This window comes from Scylla paramamosain, chromosome 6 (assembly GCF_035594125.1).
Source record: "Scylla paramamosain isolate STU-SP2022 chromosome 6, ASM3559412v1, whole genome shotgun sequence".
Lineage (NCBI taxonomy): Eukaryota > Metazoa > Arthropoda > Malacostraca > Decapoda > Portunidae > Scylla > Scylla paramamosain.
The window spans coordinates 4,862,501-4,882,500 of NC_087156.1; the positions used below are offsets into that span (position 1 = coordinate 4,862,501).

Sequence of the window (20,000 nt, forward strand, 5' to 3'; positions counted from 1 at the left end):
TTTAAAAGATCCCCAAGGAAAGTTTAAAAATTCAATTGCCGTTTCCTCTTCGTCCATTCACAAATTTTCCCCCCTAACTCTTAAAGGAAACCACCGCATTCTTTCTCCTCGTCCCCTCAACTCTGCCCTAACCAACACAGCCCTCTCTCCTCCTCCTCCTCCTCCTCCACCTCCTCCTCCTTTTCCTCCCGCGTACACCTGATGAAACACTTTTGTCCCATCCATTGCCACATGAACGTACAACTCTCTCTCTCTCTCTCTCTCTCTCTCTCTCTCTCTCTCTCTCTCTCTCTCCTTATAAACAAACTCTTATCTTCAAATCCCTCACAAACAGACCCTTTTCCTCACAAATCCCCTTTTTCTCCTATCCTAAAAACCTCCTCCTCCTCCTCCTCCTCCTCCTCCTCCTCTTCTTCTTCCTCCTCCTCTCCCCAGTGCAAAGAAACGGTTTTTTTTTCCCACACAAACTATAGTTGATTTTCGAGAGTATTTTTTCCCACCGGCGCAAGTCCCTTCATCCCTAATTAAAAGTTTATCGTGTATCTTGATCTCCTTGCCCAGGTGGTCTGGTGGAGGCTACACCTGTAAGAACGGCGCTTCCTCTGATTGGTGTGTGTGTGTGTGTGTGTGTGGCGCTAATGTATGGGTTTCTTAATGGTTGTGGTTCTGTTTGATCATTGTCTTATCAGTGTCTATATGAACCTAGGAACGAAATCTGAAGCCTGAAACATGTACTAGTCGTTATGCAGTCTCAGTAGTTTGTTTGTGGCTTGAAAGTTTCGTAAAAAGCCACTCGCTACTGTTCATAAAAAAATCAGACAATAGAAAATTTCATAGCAAACAGTTTCTAAGATGTCTTAATAGTCGCCAGGGAAAGATACTTGATTCGTGGGTAAACTTTGAAAAATAATGACACAAAGGCTCTTTATAGTTAGGGGAAGTGGTGGACGAGTGAAGAAGCAGATTAACTAACTCTCCCATCAGTGAAGTGGTCAGGCTAGGGGTATGAACAGAAAAGAACTAATGGAGGCAGGAAACACACATTTAGCAATTTCAGAGGAGCAGGAAGCATGGAAGTGACGATACAGAACGACTTCATGGAATCACTCAATCTATACCTTCGTGTTACTAATCCAGTTTTGACTACAGTACGTGCATTACATCTCCAGCTGTTAGTTATTCAATGGAACCGCTGTCTCTTAAATCATGGAAATATTTAAGAAAAACCGCATGAAAATGGCTAAAGATAACGGCTTAAATTAAGGAATATCTGGTGGAGGTGAATGGGGGAATGGTAGAGCATACATGGTTGATGCTAATGGTGGTGATGGTGGTGGTAACATGTAAGAGGTAGGGTGGTGCGGAGTGGTGGCATGGCAGATCAAGCAGCGGTGAGTGTGGCGGTGATGAGGAAGGGTACAAGAATGCTGTGTGTGGGGATCCTCGGATGCAGTTATAAAGTAATGGATTCCAGAAACACCTTTAATGTTATGGAGAAGTCATGAGCGCGGTGCATTGTGGTTCCTGAAGTGTGGACTGGGACAGGCACGGCAGGCAGGGCAGCGTGCAGCCAGCCAGGCACGCTGCCAGCTGCCGCCACCAGCGCCACCACTCAAGACAATTTTCGTTTTCTTCATCCTTAAATTTCTCCAAACTGATGTTTTTTCGTCTTTGTTAAAAATACTAAAACGTTAAATAACTATGCAGTATTACAAAAAATAAAGCTGACCAAATAAAATTATAACAAGTAAAACCGTCTGGCAACTTTGTGGTTTCCCTGCCCAGCGACGCCACCAGCCCCTGACAGGACGGCAAGACACTGACTGATCTTCCATTACACACCACTGAGACCATCACGAGGCTCTCACATGTTCATACACACTCACTACTTTCCACACATACCTGCCAGGCTCTTGAAGACAGACCAGCAATCCTGCTTCGTTTTGATCACAAATTTTCATGAAAACAACACCCGCGCACACTACACAGCACACCCGCCGACACTGGCTGGCTACAAAGTTGCACTGTCTCGGTTGTCTGTTTCGAAGCCGTTCGGTACTTGAATAAACTATAGGTTCAAGCACCACTAAGATTTTAAGGAACGATGAAAGGTTTCGTATGTGTGAAGAAATAGGCGTCCAGGCTGCAAGAAAGGAGCGTTGCATCTGTGTGTTTGGTGCAATTCGCTTGAAAATTATCTCTTGACAAGAAAGGCGTTGATAAATGTGCGAGTCAACAGCAACAGCCAAGAGGATAATACGTTAGAACAAGATCATTAATTAATATCAGATAATGAATGACAAAACAAGTCAAACACAATGCTTAAACAAGAATTATCAACCTTTTTAATCTGAAGTCTTCCAGTACTGGTCACGTACCTCCCACCCAGAATGCACGAGAATGCAGGCAGAGCATAACTTTTCCGTCCAGGAATTCATCAGTAAATAGTGACAAATGTGTCCACGAATTTATCAGAGTGTGATGACAGAACATCTCTTCAAATATCTATCAGTATATGAAATCTATAAAATGTACCCATGAATTCATCAGTATCGTACGTAATGACAATAATAACCTGTACAGAAGTTATAATTTCCAGGAAGAATGGATGATGAAGAATGGTAGACGGAGGAAAATATTTGACCACGCAAGGTTTGAGCAAACGGTCACCACTAGAACCACTAGTTTCCTAGGAGCAGGACCACAGAAGGCATAAAAACAGACTTTAAAAGAGTTATTATTAAGTCATGAATTGAGTGAGGAATAATCAATGGGTAATCTAAATTTCAATTGTTTAGCGAAGACTTGAATTAGTTTACACTTTAAATATATATATATATATATATATATATATATATATATATATATATATATATATATATATATATATATATATATATATATATATATATATATATATATATATATATATATATATATATATATATATATATATATATATATATATATATATATATATATATATTTTTTTTTTTTTTTCTCTTATGTAGGAGGAACACTGGTCAAGAGCAACATAAATTAAAAAAAAAAAAAAAAAAAAAAAAGCCCACTGAGATGCCAGTCCCAGAACAGGGTCCAAAGCGGTGGTCAAACATTGAAGGATAAGTGTCTTGAAACTTCCCTGTTGAAGGTATTCAAGTCATAGGAAGGTGGAAATACAGAAGCAGGCAGGGAGTTCCAGAGTTTACCAGAGAAAGGGATGAATGATTGAGAATACTGGTCGACTCCTGCATTAGAAAGGTGGACAGAATAGGGGTGAGAGAAAGAAGAAAGTCATGTGCAGCGAGGCCTCTGCTTAATATATATATATATATATATATATATATATATATATATATATATATATATATATATATATATATATATATATATATATATATATATATATATATATATAAAGACGGTAACGGTGCTATCAAAGTAGGGAAAAATTATACAAATCAGATAAAAAAAAATGGACGGATGTGAAATGTTACGGAAGTAAGCAGATTTGTAGCTCGGAAATTTTCTAATTATTCTATTGAAATATTTCTATTAAGTGCGTAAGTGGCATGAATGGTTCTGTGTGTGTAAACTGGTTCTCATCCAGCAAGAAAAGAATCTTTTCGTAGATGAAGTACGGCCTTCAGGTTTTAGAGCACAGAATATGTCGAACATATGCATCCCTGGTAGAGGTAGGCAGTTGTCCTATGTTGTACTCAACACAAACAGATGGATCGCTGCCGCCAAACAGTGACTATTCAATACAAAATGAAAGATGTACAGCCTCAGGTTCTAGAAGTGACATAACCAAACTATATCTACTCTATTAGACTCAAGGAAAAGGAACAGGAAATGTAATGCAGAAACAGAGTTATGACTGGTGAGCCCAATGGGCAAAAACAACAAGATAAGCAGTGATAAGTGAAGGCACAGTGTTTGGTGTGCTCTGGATGAGCGAGAACAAAAAGAATGTTTTGTTAGCCACGTTGGGAAATACAGGAATGAAAAGCGAAGGAAAGTGATGGTCAGTGCTGGTAATGACTAATGGAATCTGAAGTAGAGACTGTTAAAGTCAGCATTAGCTGCTTTTAAATTTTAATAGGAATTTATGTTTTCTTTTTTTCTTCATATATTTCTCCTCTCATTCAACCTGGTGGCACCAGTGTCATCTTTTCTATCTCTAAAGATTAACTTTTCGCTCAGACTTTTGCTAAAAATTAAATTCAACTCTGGATGATTCAAGGCTTGTTCCTCCCTCTCCTCCACCCTCCAACTATTTCACGTCTCCTGTTAAAATTCTTCCTAATGATGTTTTCCATCCCCTCGTTGGCCTTAACTCTCGGAAAGCTTATGGACCTGATGGGGTCCCTTCTATCGTTGTCCGTAACTGTGCTTGCCCCTTGCCTGACAACATCTATCTTTCCTTCTTGCCGGAAGTTTGCTTACATTCAGCCAGTTCCAAAACGGAGTGACCACTCAAACCCTTCAAAGAACCGTCCTATTGCTTTACTTTCCTGTCCTTAAATATCCTTTAATCTATCTTTAACTGAAAAAAATTCTTAAAAATCTATCACTTCACAACTTTACATCTGATAACCAGTATGGGTTCCGTCGTGACTGTTTGACAATCTGGCTTTCATAACTGAATCTTTTAGGAATTCTGATGAAAATTTCGCTGTTGCCTTAGGTATAACCAAAGCATTTTATAGAGCCTTGCACAAAGCTTTAATTATCCGAACTACACTCCTACGGCTTCTATCCTTCGCTCTGTAAGTTCATTTCAAGTTTCGTTTCTGACCGTTCTATTGCTGCTGTGGTAAACGGTCACTGCTCTTTTAGGTCTATAAACAGTGCTATTCCTCAAGGTTCTGTCCTGTTACCTTCTCTCTTTTTATTATTCATTAATGATCTTCTAAGCCAAACTTATTGTCCTATCCACTCCTATGCTGATGATACAACTGCATTTTTTCACGCCTTTTCATAGACGTCCAACCTTACAGAGATTAAATATCTCACGCAGGAAAGCCACAGAGTACCTGACTTCTTATGTTTCTAAATTTCTGAGTCGGGCAGAACAAACGTAGTATTGTTCAATGCCTGAAAAACTCAATTCCTCAATCTATCAACTCGATACAACCTTCCAGATAACTATCCTCATCTTCTTCATTGACACTCAACCGTCTCCCTCTTCCATACTGAACATCCTCGGTCTATCCTTTACTAATAATCTAAACTGGAAACTTCCAGTCTTGTCTCGCTAGGACAGCTTCTATAAAGTTCGGCGCTCTGAGTCATCTCCGTCAGTTTTTCGCACCGCTCTTCCCCAGCTACTAAATCTGCACCGGGGACTTATCGCCCATGTATGGAGTTCACATACCTATATTGGAGGGAAATTCTACTTCACATTTCTGTATGAAAATTACGTGGCTGTACAATATGAGCAAGTCAAATAAATAAATAAGTTAAATATTAATTTCATTCACAAAAAAAAAAAAAAAAAAAATACGACTAATTTATCCGGGAAATTATTAAAATGGTCACTCACAAGGGGAGCCTGTCCACTGATGTTCCCTCATAATTCTGCTCTTTGTGGACCGCTTGTTAACGTAAGATGACATCCGAGTTAAGTAAGCCTCAATCGCACACCAATGTGATACGTGTCTGTTAGGCCTCATACGTTCATTTCCATTATATTTTAGGTGAAAATATGCTCGTCTTAAGTTTTGAGCACTTCCTGCGTGCAGATTAATCTATACGTCGCCCTGTATATGCGTCACCTAATGCCTCGTGGACAAGAGGAACAGGGGCCACGCCATCCTCTGCAGGCCTGGCCACAACAAAGCAGGGCAGGGAAAGGCTCGGCACGGTGGGGGAGGGCAGAGAGGCGCGAGCCGGGGCGGGCTGCTTCACCTCGCCAGGCTGGGGTCACCAAGGTCCACTGCCCGAGAAAGGCAATGACAAAGTTACACAGACTCATTCACGTCAAGGATTTGTGTGTTTTATACTACATTTTCTCGATAATTAATATGAGTTAATCAATGAATCTGACAAAATTTTGATTGGTAAGTAAAATTGCTATTTTACAGTTAATTACTTAAAGTCAATTAATGGTTCCACGCCCGGCCAGTGCGTGGCGAGCAAAGCAACGCTGACATTTTTATGGCATCCTGCATCATTCCATTGCGGCATTACTGTGCTGCCCTGAAGGTGACGCCGCAGCAGCGACTTTCCATCAAGGAAAAAGAGTGCAGTTCTCAGAAAAGTCCTGGGGAGCAGCAGCAGCAGCAACAGCAGCAGCAGCAGCAGCGGCAGCAGCAACGTGAAGGAGGAGGAGGAGGAGGGGGGGGGAAGGGGCTCTGAAGTGGTGAGGCGGTGGTGTGGTGGTGTGCTTTTCGCTAACAATACGGGATGGGTGGCGTGCGCGGCGCTCATTACAGCTTTTATTCTTTGTCTCAGATTATGAAAGGAAAGAGAGAGCAGGGAAAGAAAAGCAAGACACCACGTGTGGATACACTTTCATATTCACATCCACTTGCATTTGTGTTGTGTTGGTGTGGCCACCCAGGTGTGTCGCACCACACGTGCACGCCCCAGAGTTCCCACCCACCCTCGCTCAATGCCAACAAACATGAAACTGATGAAAAAGAAAAGAAAAGAAAAAAAAAACAACAACTTATACTCACATGTAAGTGGTCGGAAGGAAACATTCAGATTAATATTTTAAGATTCTGATTTTGAAAACTATTTGTCTTGTGAAAACAAAGATGTAGTTCAAGGGAAAAAAAAAAAAAAAAATGGAGTAATTACAGTGACGTCTAAAAGGCAGCGCTGAGTAGATGTCTTCCAGGAAGCACTAAAACACCACCACCACCACAACCACCACCACCACCACATACCTTTCAATTACCACATCACCGAACCTGATGCAGTCTCGAGTAAAGTCAGATCATATGAGACAAGAATGAGACGCGGTTACTCTACACGTCCACTCACTCAATTACGGGTGACACCTATCCACACCAGGTAACAAGGCAAGGTGTGTCAGCATGATAGGCAGGGGTTCTTCTTCTTCTTCTTCTTCTTCTTCTTTTTCTCCTTCTTCTTTTTCTTCCTCCTCCTCCTCCTTCTCCACCTCTTCCTCCTCCTCCTCCTCTTTCCTCTCCTCTCAAAGAAAAAAAAAAATATATATATATGATGATGATGATGATGATGATGATGATGATGATGATGATTGTGATGATGACGATGATGATGACGATGATGGTCATGAATAAGAAGAAGAAGAAGAAGAAGAAGAAGAAGAAAAAGAAGATGAAGAAGAAGATAAAGAAGAAAAGAAAACAAGATGATAATAATGATAATGATGATGATGATGATTATGACGATGATGATGATGACGATAATGATGACGATTGCTTTCATAATGACTACTATCCTTCTCTTTCTCTTCCTCATCATCAGTCACCGACCCACATCATTACAAAGTCATTACCATAACAACAACAACAACAATAACAATAACAATAATAATAATAATAATAATAATAATAATAATAATAATAATAATAATAATACCGTCAGTCACCGTCAATAACACTTTCATTTCACCAGTCACCATTCCACCATGAACACGGGTATTTTTGTGCAGGCAAGGTAGGAATACGCGCTCAATCCCATATATATATTTTTTTCTCTCTCATGGTTATGGTTCGAATGTCAATACATAACTTTGTGTTGTATTCGTGTGCCTCCGAATACGTATACAGAATACAAATACTTCATCCCCCTAGTGTGGTGGTGGTGGTGGTGGCTATGACATTACTGGAAGTCGGAAGTCGCGATAAACTCAACAAAACTATCAATTAGGAGCACTCACCATAATACGTGCGAAGTTATGGAGTAAATAGGGATAATATGGAGATCAGCCACTCTAGCTTTATATATATATATATATTTTTTTTTTGACGAGTAGAGGGTTAAGGTAAATTAGTTTAGGTTACGTAGTCTAACCTAACCTTAGCTAACCAAACCGAAAGAAGCAAGACGCAGATGCAACGCTGTACACGAAGACAAAGAGTACAGCAGATTGAGCAACGATGACCAATATTATATAGACCACTAATACAACACTTCCTTTGACGGCTTAGGTTAGGTAGTCTGCTCCAACCTAACCTAAACTGACAAAGCGAATGAAGGAGGAAGACACTTATCCGTTACAATACGCGAACATCAACAAAGTGTACAGCAAGGCAACGATGACCAATCTTATATGGAGCACAAACACAACACTTAGCCACGTAATCTGATCTAACCTAACCTAAACTAACGCACCGAATGAAGAAGCAAGACACAGAGCCAAAGCAATACACGTACATAAGCAAAGTATACACCAGCGTTATACGGATCACAAACACTACAATGCTGGGCTTCGTATTTCACCACCACTTCCTTAGCATGAAAATGGCGGCGCAAGTCTTCCCTCGCCCTCCGCCCAGCACACACCGCCATCTTCAAGCAGCGATCGCGGAGGGATAAAAAAAAAAAAAAAAAGAACAAAAAAAAGGTCATGAAAAAAAGAAAAGATAATCGCTAGTCACGAAACGGAACTGGCCAATCAGGGGAGCGGGCGCGTCTCACCTGGCCATGAGGGGTCGATCACCAGGTGCGGGGCGCTGGGGGATACCTGCCACTCTCACCCAATCAGGGACTCACGTATCACTGCCCACCAATCAACAGTCGCGTGATTACAGTCCATGGCAGGGGAGGGCCAATCAGATCCCTCCCCTTGGTGTGTGTGTGTGTGTGTGTGTGTGTGTGTGTGTGTGTGTGTGTGTGTGTGTGTGTGTGTGTGTGTGTGTGTGTGTGTGTGTGTGTGTTCCATTGATTAGCGTTACCTGTGTGTGTACAATCAAGGGGTGGTGGTGGTGGTGGTAGTGGTCTCTTTTGGTATGTAATGTTGTTGCTATTGCTGTTGTTGTTGTTGTTGTTGTTGTTTTTGTTGTTGTTGTTGTTGTTGCTGCTGTGGTGTTAGTGGTGGTGGTGATTGTGTTGGTCACGGTGGTGGTTGCATTACGACGCAGCGGAAGTCGCAGTTACAACTCCATATAATAATTGGAGATGTGTATATATGTATGTATGTATGTATGTATGTATGTATGTATGTATGTGTGTGTGTACGGTAACTATGCCACCATACACACACACACACACACACACACACACACACACAGAGAGAGAGAGAGAGAGAGAGAGAGAGAGAGAGAGAGAGAGAGAGAGAGAGAGAGAGAGAGAGAGAGAGAGAGAGCAAGGGTAGCAAAGCGATGGAGATGGAGGCAGGCAGGCAAGGAGAGGCAGGCGGGCAGGCAGGCAGGCAGGCAGGGAGAGGCAGGCAAGGAGAGGCGGGAGCGGAGGCAGACTGGCTGTATACTGATTAGAGACCGGCGGAGTGACGCAGAATATTAATTTTCCAACATGTGGCCACACTGCCTCGTCCTGGGCGGGCCATCCCTGCCTCGAGGGCCACCTGTATATCAAGGGCAGCATCCTCTGTCTCCAGAGTCACTCACAAATACCAAGAGTCAACTATTCCCTTGCAAGGAAGCTGATAGATGACTCGGTTTAGGGGCTGGTGCGGAGAATATAAAAACACGCTACTTGGAGTTGTTTTTATAGTCTAAAAGGAGACTGACGAGGCTCTTAAGGAGACACATCGAGCTCAAAAAATGGTCTCTCAAACTTGTTTCTCGTCTCGCCTTAAGTGTGACGTTTTCCAAGTGACCGCCACTGCCGTCACTCCATGTCCTCCCGTGCAGGCGTGGGAGAGTAACCTGTCCTGTAATTGAAGTGATGAAAGTTAAATAGTATTTTGTTTTGTCGTTATGATACTATTGCAAGAGGGAATACAAGGGCGGTGGAAGAGAAAGGAGAACAAGAAAAGAAAGATAAAAAAAAAAAAAATGGCGTAAAATATTTTAGTTTTCTAGTTTTTAGATTCTAGTGTTGTTGGTGAACGTTAACACAAACTGACCAGGGAAAATGTGAAAGGTTGACATCTCTGATGCAAAACCGATCATACGCAAGCAAGACACTGACTAATACGGAAAAAAAATATCTCCTACTAAAATGAAGACAAAGTTTCATGAAACAAAAGGAATACTAAATATAAACGGGACTGCACAAGGTAAAAAGTAAAAGAATATGATTACTAAATAAAATGAAAAGTTAACATGAAGAAAAATTTAGCGATTAAGGTAGACAGACAGATTAATTCAGAGATAATAATAATAATAATAATAATAATGATAATAATAATAATAATAATAATAATAATAATAATAAAAATAATAATAATAACTAATAGTAGTAACTAAAATAATAACAATAATAACAATAATAATAATAATAATAACAACAACAACAACAACAACAACAACAACAACAACAACAACAACAACAACAACAACAACAACAACAACAACAAAATGATGTTTCTTCAAATGGTAGTCAGCAACTGAAAAATACAAAGAAAAAAAGGAAAATCTAATGAACTAGAGCAAAATTAAGGTAAGTATACACCAATACATATCTATCAATTTATCTATCGATCTATTTGTCTATCAATCTACCTATGAACTGAATATGACTGATAGGAAGGAAAGCAACAAGCAGCAAATAAACGCTAAACATTTTTCGTTGCGGAAGGAAAGGAGTAAAAAAATGTCCAGCTACAAAACAAACACGTAGGCAGAGAGGAAAGCAGGCGGGGCGACATGCAAGAAGGACGAAGGAAGAAAGAAAATAAAGACGAAAAAAAAAAAGAGCGAACACTAGAGAAATGTGGGCAGAAAGGAGGGCAGGTATGCAGAACGGTGAGAGGAAGAGGGAAGAAGCAGGCAGGCAGGTAGGTAGGCAGGCAGACAAGCAGGCAGGAAGGCGCAGAAGAGAGAGGAGAGGAGCAGAACATGTCACACTTAACACATCCTCTTTATCAACTGTTCTCAGGAGGCCAACTTGATCGAGGCACTAAACGAACACCACCTTTTGACACGACGCGAGAGGCAGCCGTCACCCAGGCACCTGTAAACACCACGCCGCCTCGCACCTCCTGCTTCCTGCCACACTGTTTACATACCGACTGTCTACTGGGAGTGAAACTTATGGCGACAGGAGAGCCGATGACACGCAGTACAATACACCCTGCTATGTACGGGAGCTCTAAATTAGTGTTTTAAATGATAAGGGACACACACACACACACACACACACACACACACACACACACACACACACACACACACATTAATCAATGATCTTCTAAACCAAACTACTTGACCTATCCACTCCTACGCTGAAAATACCACCCTACACTTTTCCACGTCTTTTCGTAGACGTCCAACCCTCCAGGAAGTAAATAGTTCACGCAGGGAGGCCACAGAACGCCTGACTTCTGATCTCTCTAAAATTTCTGATTGGGACAGAACAAACTTAGTATTGTTAAATGCCTCAATACCTCAATTCCTCCATCTATCATCTCAACACAACCTTCCAGACAACTACCCCCTCTTCTTCAATGACACTCATCTGTCCCCTTCTTCTACACTGAACATCCTCGGTCTGTCCTTTGTATAATCTAAACTGGAAACTACACATCTTATCTCTAGCTAAAATAGCTTCTATGAAGTTAGGCGTTTTGAATCGCCTCCGCCAGTTTTTATCACCCCATCCCCCCCAAGCTGCTAACTCTGTACAGGGGCCTTATCCGCCCATGTATGGAGTATGCTTCACATGTATGGAGGGGGAGGAGTTCCACGCAGCGCTCTTTTAAACAGGGTGAAACCAAAAGCTTTTCGTCTTATCAACGCCTCTCCGCTAACTGACTGTCCTCAGCCTCTTTCTCATCGACGCAATGTTGCACCTCTAACTGTCTTCTACCGCTACTGTCATACTAACTCCTCTTCTGATCTTACTAAGTGCATGCCTCCCCTTCTCCCGCGGCCTCGCTGCACAAGATTTTCTTCTTTCTCTCACCCCCTATTCTGTCCACCTCTTTAATGCAAGAGTTAGCCAGTATTCTCAATCATTCATTCCTTTCTCTGAAAAACTCTGGAACTCCCTGCCTGCTTCTGTATTTCCTCCTTCCTGTGATTTGAATTCCTTCAAGAAGGAGGTTTCAAGACACTTATCCTTCAATTTTTTGTCTACCGTTTAGGATCCTGTTCGAGGACCCGGATCTCAGTGGGTCATTTTTCTATTGGATTTTTGTTGCCTTTGGCCGGTGTTCCTCCTACATAAACACACACTAAAAAAAAAAAAAAAAAAAAAAAATACATATATATATATATATATATATATATATATATATATATATATATATATATATATATATATATATATATATATATATATATATATATATATATATATATATATATATATATATGGTTATGTGTAAAAATGCTCTTTTCTAAATTTATAGATTGGTAGGTGGAATGCGTTACTACAGAGAGTCGCATGTAAACCTTGCTTGAAGAAAAAGAAGAAGAAAAAGAAAAAGAAGAAAAGAAGAAAAAGAAGAAGAAAAAGAAAAAGAAAACAACAACAACAACAACAACAACAACAACAACAACAACAACAACAACAATAACAACAACAAACAACAACAAGAACAAGCAACAACAAACTACAACAACAACAACAACAACAACAACAACAACAACATGAATAATAATAAGAAAAATAATAATAACATGTTTCAAGACGGAGCATTACAATCTTCACCCAGTCCCTTAAAAAACGTAAAAAGAAGAAAAAAAAGTTTAATACAAGTAGATAAACAGATAAACACACACACCAACACACCACACAACAATCCAGGAACCGCAAAGAAAAATACAGCAAAAATTAAGAGCTCATCTGCACTCACGTCCTCATCTTCCTTTTCTTCTTGGCTTGTCTCAGTTACTCTTCAAGTGTGATTCTGAGTCCGTGGGTCCTCCAGGTCGCTCTTCACACCTGAGAGAAGAGTGAGGGACGTATTAGGTAAAGCGTGACTCAATGACTTTTCTATATAGGAATATGAATGAAAAGAAAAAAAAAAGAAAAGCGATAACGTGACCTTCATGTTATTTTGAAGTGCATTTTTTCTTTCTGAATGAGAATAAAAGGTCATGAGAGGTCAAGGGAAAAGATGCATTAATGAACAAAACACTTTCTCCCCGACTGAGGAAAAAGTAAAGTAAGGTTATTTTATTTAGATTTATAAAGCCAAGTTGTAAAGGAACTGTAATTACAATACGACAACTTCTTTAAGGGTAAATTCAAGGTCCACAAAAAACTTGCCAGGTCAATATGAATACGTAACCAAAGCCAATTTCCAATAAGAGTAAATCATAATCACTTTGAAACCATCATGTCAAACAGTCAAGATATCAATTTTAGCTGCAGTGACGCCTCAGGACACAGGATCCACAGACAGGCCTTGAGTCACCGAGATATACCCAGCCAGCCAACCAACACACACACACACACACACACACACACACACACACACACACACACACACACACACACACACACACACACACACACACAGACGAATCCTCAGCCCCCCACAAAGCGAATCTAATCCTTCCCCACATCACGACAACTCAGAAACCTTGACTTTACCAGCACATTTCCATCACACTTTTCACAGTCCCCATCACTACCTCCCCATCACTCCTGCCTCATCACTCCTGCCCCTCACTCGTGCCCCTCACTCATGCCCCTCACCAGCACGCAATCAGAGGTGAACAATACAAAAAGAGCGCCCTCCCTCCGGCAAGCCTCCAGATTCCGCCCACGCCCCGCCGCGCCTCCCCTCCGTCATCTGAAGGCACATTTAACACCTCGCAGGGCGCCACACGCCGCTGGGGTCGCTATGAGTCGCGGGACAATGGGTGTCAGAGGTGTGCCAGCCATTTAGCCACATCCCCTTTACGACTGCGGCAAGGGAGGCGGAGGAGGAGGAGGAGGAGGAGGAGGAGGAGGAGGAGGAGGAGGAGGAGGAGGAGAGTAAGGGTAAGGGGAGCGTAAGGGGAGGCAAGGGAGGGGGAAGCAGAAGGTGAGAGGGCTGATTCAGGTGCAATATGTAGACCGACTGACACAACCACCACCACCACCACCACTGCCACTGCCGCCACCGCCACACCTGATGTCCCCCCTCCACCTCCCTCCACTTGCCTCCACTCCACTGCCTCCCCTCCTGCCTTACCTACCCACCATAATTCTACGTTCGTTTGTACGCCCATTAATTGCCCCTTTGTAATTGTGGTCGACTAGTGGCTGTGGTTATCGGGTTGCGGGTGGTGGTGGTTTGATGGTTGTGGTGGTGGTGGTGGTGGTGATGGTGGTGATTCATGGAGCGTATAATGGTAGTGGTTATGGATGGTGTGGCACTTGTGGTGATGGTGAGTGAATGGTGATAATGATGTACGAGTGAGTGATGTCAAATTTTTTTTTTCTTTTTAACGAGTTGCGGGTGATTTTAACCCTTTTTTTTTTACGCCAATTGACAAAGACAACAGGACTGGTTGGGGTAATTAAATCTCGTTGGTCTTCCTGTTGGTCTCCCTTCAGAATATACGGAACATATTCCTGGTAACACTGATAACAACCAAATTAGATTCACACTCGCAGAAACCTCATTATTTTAACCATCCAGAGAGAGAGAGAGAGAGAGAGAGAGAGAGAGAGAGAGAGAGAGAGAGAGAAATAATACTGAAAATCTCATCTACTACTTCCCCCCAGAGCAGAAAAAAATAACCGCATGGAAATTTAGTTCAGGAATATATCACGTTCCGACACTCAAATTCGGTGATGATAATAATTCTGCTCATTAGTGTCTATGACAACACTTAAATTTCCACCTCCCGGCCCCCACCTCTCTCTCTCTCTCTCTCTCTCTCTCTCTCTCTCTCTCTCTCTCTCTCTCTCACTGTCTGGATTGTCTCAGGGGAAGTGGAAGAAAACGATGCAATGGAACAAAAAAGACGCAGAAAAAATTGGCCTTCGTCTCGCCTGTGATTCTGACTCGGGTCATTATTGAGGCGACAGGTCTGCCTCACTTAAAGGTAACCTTCCCTCAACCTCAACTCCCAAGGTTACCAAAAGCAGGTCAGACCGAAGCCTCCATTAATATCTGATGACCTGACCTCACCTGTTTCTACCTTGGTAATAGTTTTATGAATTGAGGGAGAGGAATCCACAGCTATCGCTCCTCCCTTTCCTCTCCTTTCTCATCCGTTTTTCTCCTCTCTCCTCCTCCTCCTCCTCCCTCCAAAACATGACAGGCTTGTGTTACTATTCTTTAACGCTGCACATCGACCCAGTGGAACCCCCCCCAAAAAAAAAAGAAATGGAGAGAGAGAGAGAGAGAGAGAGAGAGAGAGAGAGAGAGAGAGAGAGAGAGAGAGAGAGAGAGAGAGAGAGAGACCAGTCAACCTGTAATTAAATACGTATCGATTCGGAACTTAAAAGGGTAAAACACGGATGTTGCAGGGCGCACTGTGCTAAAATGCTAAACTTCCTTCTTTAATTCAAGCATTTTATTTATTTTGCCACATCTCCCACAGCCACCCTTGCGTCTCTCGTCTCTCCCTCCTTCAGTGCAGTGCCGCCGCTCCGGTGTGGGATTGGCGGGGTAATCTTGAGGAAACACCAGGTGCTGTAATACACAAGGGTGAGACGGCGCGAGACACACACACACACACACACACACACACACACACACACACACACACCAAGGCAAGGAAGGCAAGAGTCTGTCTAGAAAACATTGGTAAGAGAATGAAACAGAACCAGGCACATAACAGGAAGCAAGAAAACCATCACCACCATCACCACCATCACCACCATCGCCACCACCACTGCGCCGTCGGGACAAAGAGAGGCAGGAGTTACGTGAGGTTAGACAGACGGAAGCAGGGAAGGAAGGAAGGAGGTTAGTGGACATCGGGATCGCGCCGCAGTGACGGGAGGACAGAGCAAGGCGACGCACCACTTGAAAAATAAGGGAGGAAAAAAAAAAAAAGAACAAAACTCAAGGTGAAAGAAGCAAGAAAACGGAAGACTACCACCAGAAACAGAGAGAGAGAGAGAGAGAGAGAGAGAGAGAGAGAGAGAGAGAGAGAGAGAGAGAGAGAGAGAGAGAGAGAGAGAGAGAGAGAGAGAGAGAGAGAGAGAGGGGCACAGGACACGACTATGTATAATGCATGACTAGGGTGTGGCAGGTGCGTTCAGGAGGAGGAGGAGGAGTAGGAGGAGGAGGAGGAGGAGGAGGAGGAGGAGGAGGAGGAGGAGGAGGAGGAGGAGGAGGAGGGCCATGAAGACGACGAAGATGAGGACAAGGACCACGAACAGGACAAAGACGAGAACAAGGACAACAAGAACTACTAAATGAACCAGTTTACCACCACCACCACCACCACCACCACCACCACCACCATCTGTCTTCAATGAGCAACCTATGCACACCCTTCCATCCACCCACAGCCTTAACAATCCACGCCACATCCCTTCTAAATCCACACGCTTCTCCACTTTCACTCCACTTCTTTGTAATAATCCATACAGAGTTATAACAAGATACCTCCACTGTACACACACACACACAGACACGCACTACCTACACACGCCCTCTCCACCATTCCACCAACGCCCATCCACCCACTGCACCACACCGCCGCGTCGCCCCTCATACCGGCAACATGAAAACAGGTGGGTGTCGGAAAAGGTGAGGGCAGGAGTCCCCCTCTTCGCCCCTTCCCCCCATCAAGTCGCCCCCCACCCCTTCCCCTTGCATGTTCCCCTGCGGCTAAAGGGAATCACCACTTCCAGACCCCACAAGCAACACAGATCAGGTAGGATGTGCACCTCTCAGATAAACAGGTAGGTATGCAGGGTGAAGGCGTGGCAGGGCAGGCTCCAGGTAAACTCACAGGTATATAAGCAGGCCAGGTGAGCTACGAACAGGTATAATTAGACAGGTTTTGTACAGAGTGATTATCGCTTGTATTATGAGCAGCCGGCCATTAGATGAGGTGTTAATGATGGTAGGATGCGGAGGCCGATTTTTCTTTTTTTTTTTTTTTTTTTTCTAATGAATATTTGAGTTCGTTGTTTGGTACGGTGTTTCATTAAATGTTTCTCACAGTTTTCTTTGCTCTTTCTCCTTTCCGTTCATGTATTATGTGTGGGTTATGTACCTTCTTACTACCACGGTCTAGTGTTCTTTTTTCTCTCTCGCGGCGGGGGGAAAAAATAGCGTCCACAATTTTCCGTGTACTGCATTATGCTCTTCGCTCCGTGCTCCTCCTTAACCGTGCACGAATGTTTTGTTGTTTCCCTCCAGACTTCCCATTCCGGTGTCTGTTATTTGGGATACGTTTTTTTAAATAATAATTTAGACACTTCCGGTACCCTTCTGCGCTCCGTCTCAGTGTCCCTTCCCTGCGTCCCTCCCTCCTCTTTCCCTCTCTCCCTTTCCTTCTCCCTCCCTCGCCTACTCGCTGCGCCTCGGAATTGCTAGCGGCCGGGCGCGTGTAAGCTCAGGGCGTTCCAATATTAATTATCCGTGCAGGCACGTTTGTGCTAAATGCGGGAGAGGATAATTCGCCTGCCTTTTGTCTGGTCGTCTCGCTCGAGTATGTTTATGGTTATGATTAAATGGGGACGTGTTGGATTACAGCACACCTTGGTCTGTGTGTGTGTGTGTGTGTGTGTGTGTGTGTGTGTGTGTGTGTGTGTCTGTGTGTATGTGTGTGTGTGTGTGTGTGTGTGTGTAACTAATTCCTATCAACTGACTAATTACTAATTACTACATATAACTAATTACATCTACCTGTCTTAGTTTACATCTATCTAAAGCCTCAGGTATCACCTTCCGTCCCTCCCTTCCCGCCGCCATGCCTCACCGGCCCTTCCCCCTCGCCTCGCCGCGCCGTGGACGTAACAATAACAAAAACGTATAATATTTGGAGGACGGGCGCGGCGCTCGCCGTGACGCGGGCCCCCGTAAATAACAGAAGCTAGCGTTACCAATTATTACTATGGGATTAAAGGATCTGCCAGTGTCAACATCAGTCATATGCAACACTGGCTGCCGGGGCCGGGAGGGGGCCAGCCTCTGAAATCCCTGCCTATAAATACAAATATATGTAATAAAAAATAACTTTACATTTCTCCATTGCTCGAAATTTGACCAATTCTTCTTTTTTTACATTTGTTGTGCTACTTTACGAGATGTGCGCGTATGCGGGTACGCACACACGTCCAAACACACACACACACACACACACACACACACACACACACACACACACACATATATATACGAGTATATATATATATATATATATATATATATATATATATATATATATATATATATATATATATATATATATATATATATATATATATATATATATATATATATATATATATATATATATATATATATATATATATATATATATATATGAGTATTGTATTACATGCGTCAGATTAAGTATGGTGCTTTGTGTGGCTTTGGCGCGAGTCTTGTTTTGAGGCGGTGGTGATGGGTTACTTACACGGATGGAAAACGATGGGTTAAGGATTAAACTTGATAAATTTATACCAACAATATTTTACGTGAAAGAATATTATAGTGGAATCACGGCACGCATATCATCATCATTATTACGCGGTATAAGCGAAAACCAGGAAATGTTTTGAGATGAAGAATAATTTGAAGTAATGAAAGCCGGATGGAATGACGACGAAGTGACCACACAGAGGTGCGCGGTATAAATCATTAGGGCAGATGTGCGCCTCTCCCCTCTCGGCTAATCCATTTTCTTTCGCGGGTGTCGGATGATGTATGTGTCAGACGCGACGTGAGCAGGGCGCCGGCACGCCCTCACACCTGGGCCTCATTACCTGCACGGCCCAGGTGAGGCAGGGGGAGGAAGGGCCCACGCCACGCCACACCACACCACACCACACCACACCACACCAACGCCACCAAGAGAAAACGCAAGGCGCAAAATATATAAATTCATTTCCAAAAACAAGCTCTAACTCTCTTTTATTTACCGTCCATTTTCATAATTTGATATCTGTATATTTCACCCTTTCAATTTCCTTTATGAGACATGATCTGGTGTGCATGTTTATCTAACACAAATTGCCGGGCTTTGCTGCACAACGCAAATACCCGCTGTTACGTGCTGTTCAATACGAGTTACAGCATGACAAACCTTTCACCCGCTACAGGACGGGACGAGGAGGAGGAGGAGGAGGAGGAGGAGGAGAAAGAGGAGGACGAGGATGATAAGGACGAGGACAACGAGGAAGACGACGACGAAAGCGAGGAGGAAGACGAGGACGAGTAGAGAACGAGGTGTTTAATAAGTAATACGTATATTTGTGTGTATCTTTCTTGGTATATAAGACGAAGACGAGAAGGAAGAGGAATTGGAATAGGAGGAGGAGGAGGAGGAGGAGGAGGAGGAGGTCGTGCGTGCACTAAGAAGAGAAGAGGGTCATTGTAGCTTGAAAGAGAGAAGGAAGAAGAGTGTAAGGTAAGTTACAAGGCAGGGAGGAGGAGGAGGAGGAGGAGGAGGAGGAAGATGAGGAGCATGCAGCAATGTCTGTGAAGGGCGCGGGTTCCTGCGGCGTAGCAAGTAACACTAGCGCCATGAGGCATCCGCCACGCCCTCTGGCAGCACCCTGACACTCGGTCTCTCCTGCTCCTTCACCGGCGGGAGTCCTGTGCTAAGATAATAATGAACAGTCCCGCCTTGCCCGCCCTTCCATCCTTCCTTGAACCACGGACCACAGAAAAATGTGTACGGAGACTGATACAGTGGCCTGGAGTACACACACACACACACACACACACACACACACACACACACACACACACACACACACACACAAGGTCGGACACACTCCTTCACACGGCAAAACTAAAG

The 20,000-nt window shown here is 43.0% G+C and overlaps 1 protein-coding gene and 1 long non-coding RNA gene across 2 annotated transcripts in view; one reads left to right on the forward strand and one right to left on the reverse strand.

Moving 5' to 3' along the window:
- LOC135101088 (uncharacterized) overlaps nucleotides 1-2,524 on the reverse strand; it is a 61,649-nt gene extending 59,125 nt beyond the window's left edge. The window contains exon 1 of the long non-coding RNA XR_010269010.1: nucleotides 1,903-2,524. This is a non-coding gene — a long non-coding RNA (uncharacterized LOC135101088). The remainder of the gene's footprint in view (nucleotides 1-1,902) is intronic.
- A 3,638-nt stretch (nucleotides 2,525-6,162) lies between these two features.
- The window catches only part of LOC135101693 (putative uncharacterized protein DDB_G0291608), a 132,158-nt gene continuing 118,320 nt past the window's right edge, over nucleotides 6,163-20,000 (forward strand). The window contains exons 1-3 of the mRNA XM_064006016.1: nucleotides 6,163-6,322; nucleotides 6,569-6,688; nucleotides 13,697-13,949. Of these exons, the coding sequence (XP_063862086.1) occupies nucleotides 6,163-6,322; nucleotides 6,569-6,688; nucleotides 13,697-13,949 (533 nt within the window). The remainder of the gene's footprint in view (nucleotides 6,323-6,568; nucleotides 6,689-13,696; nucleotides 13,950-20,000) is intronic.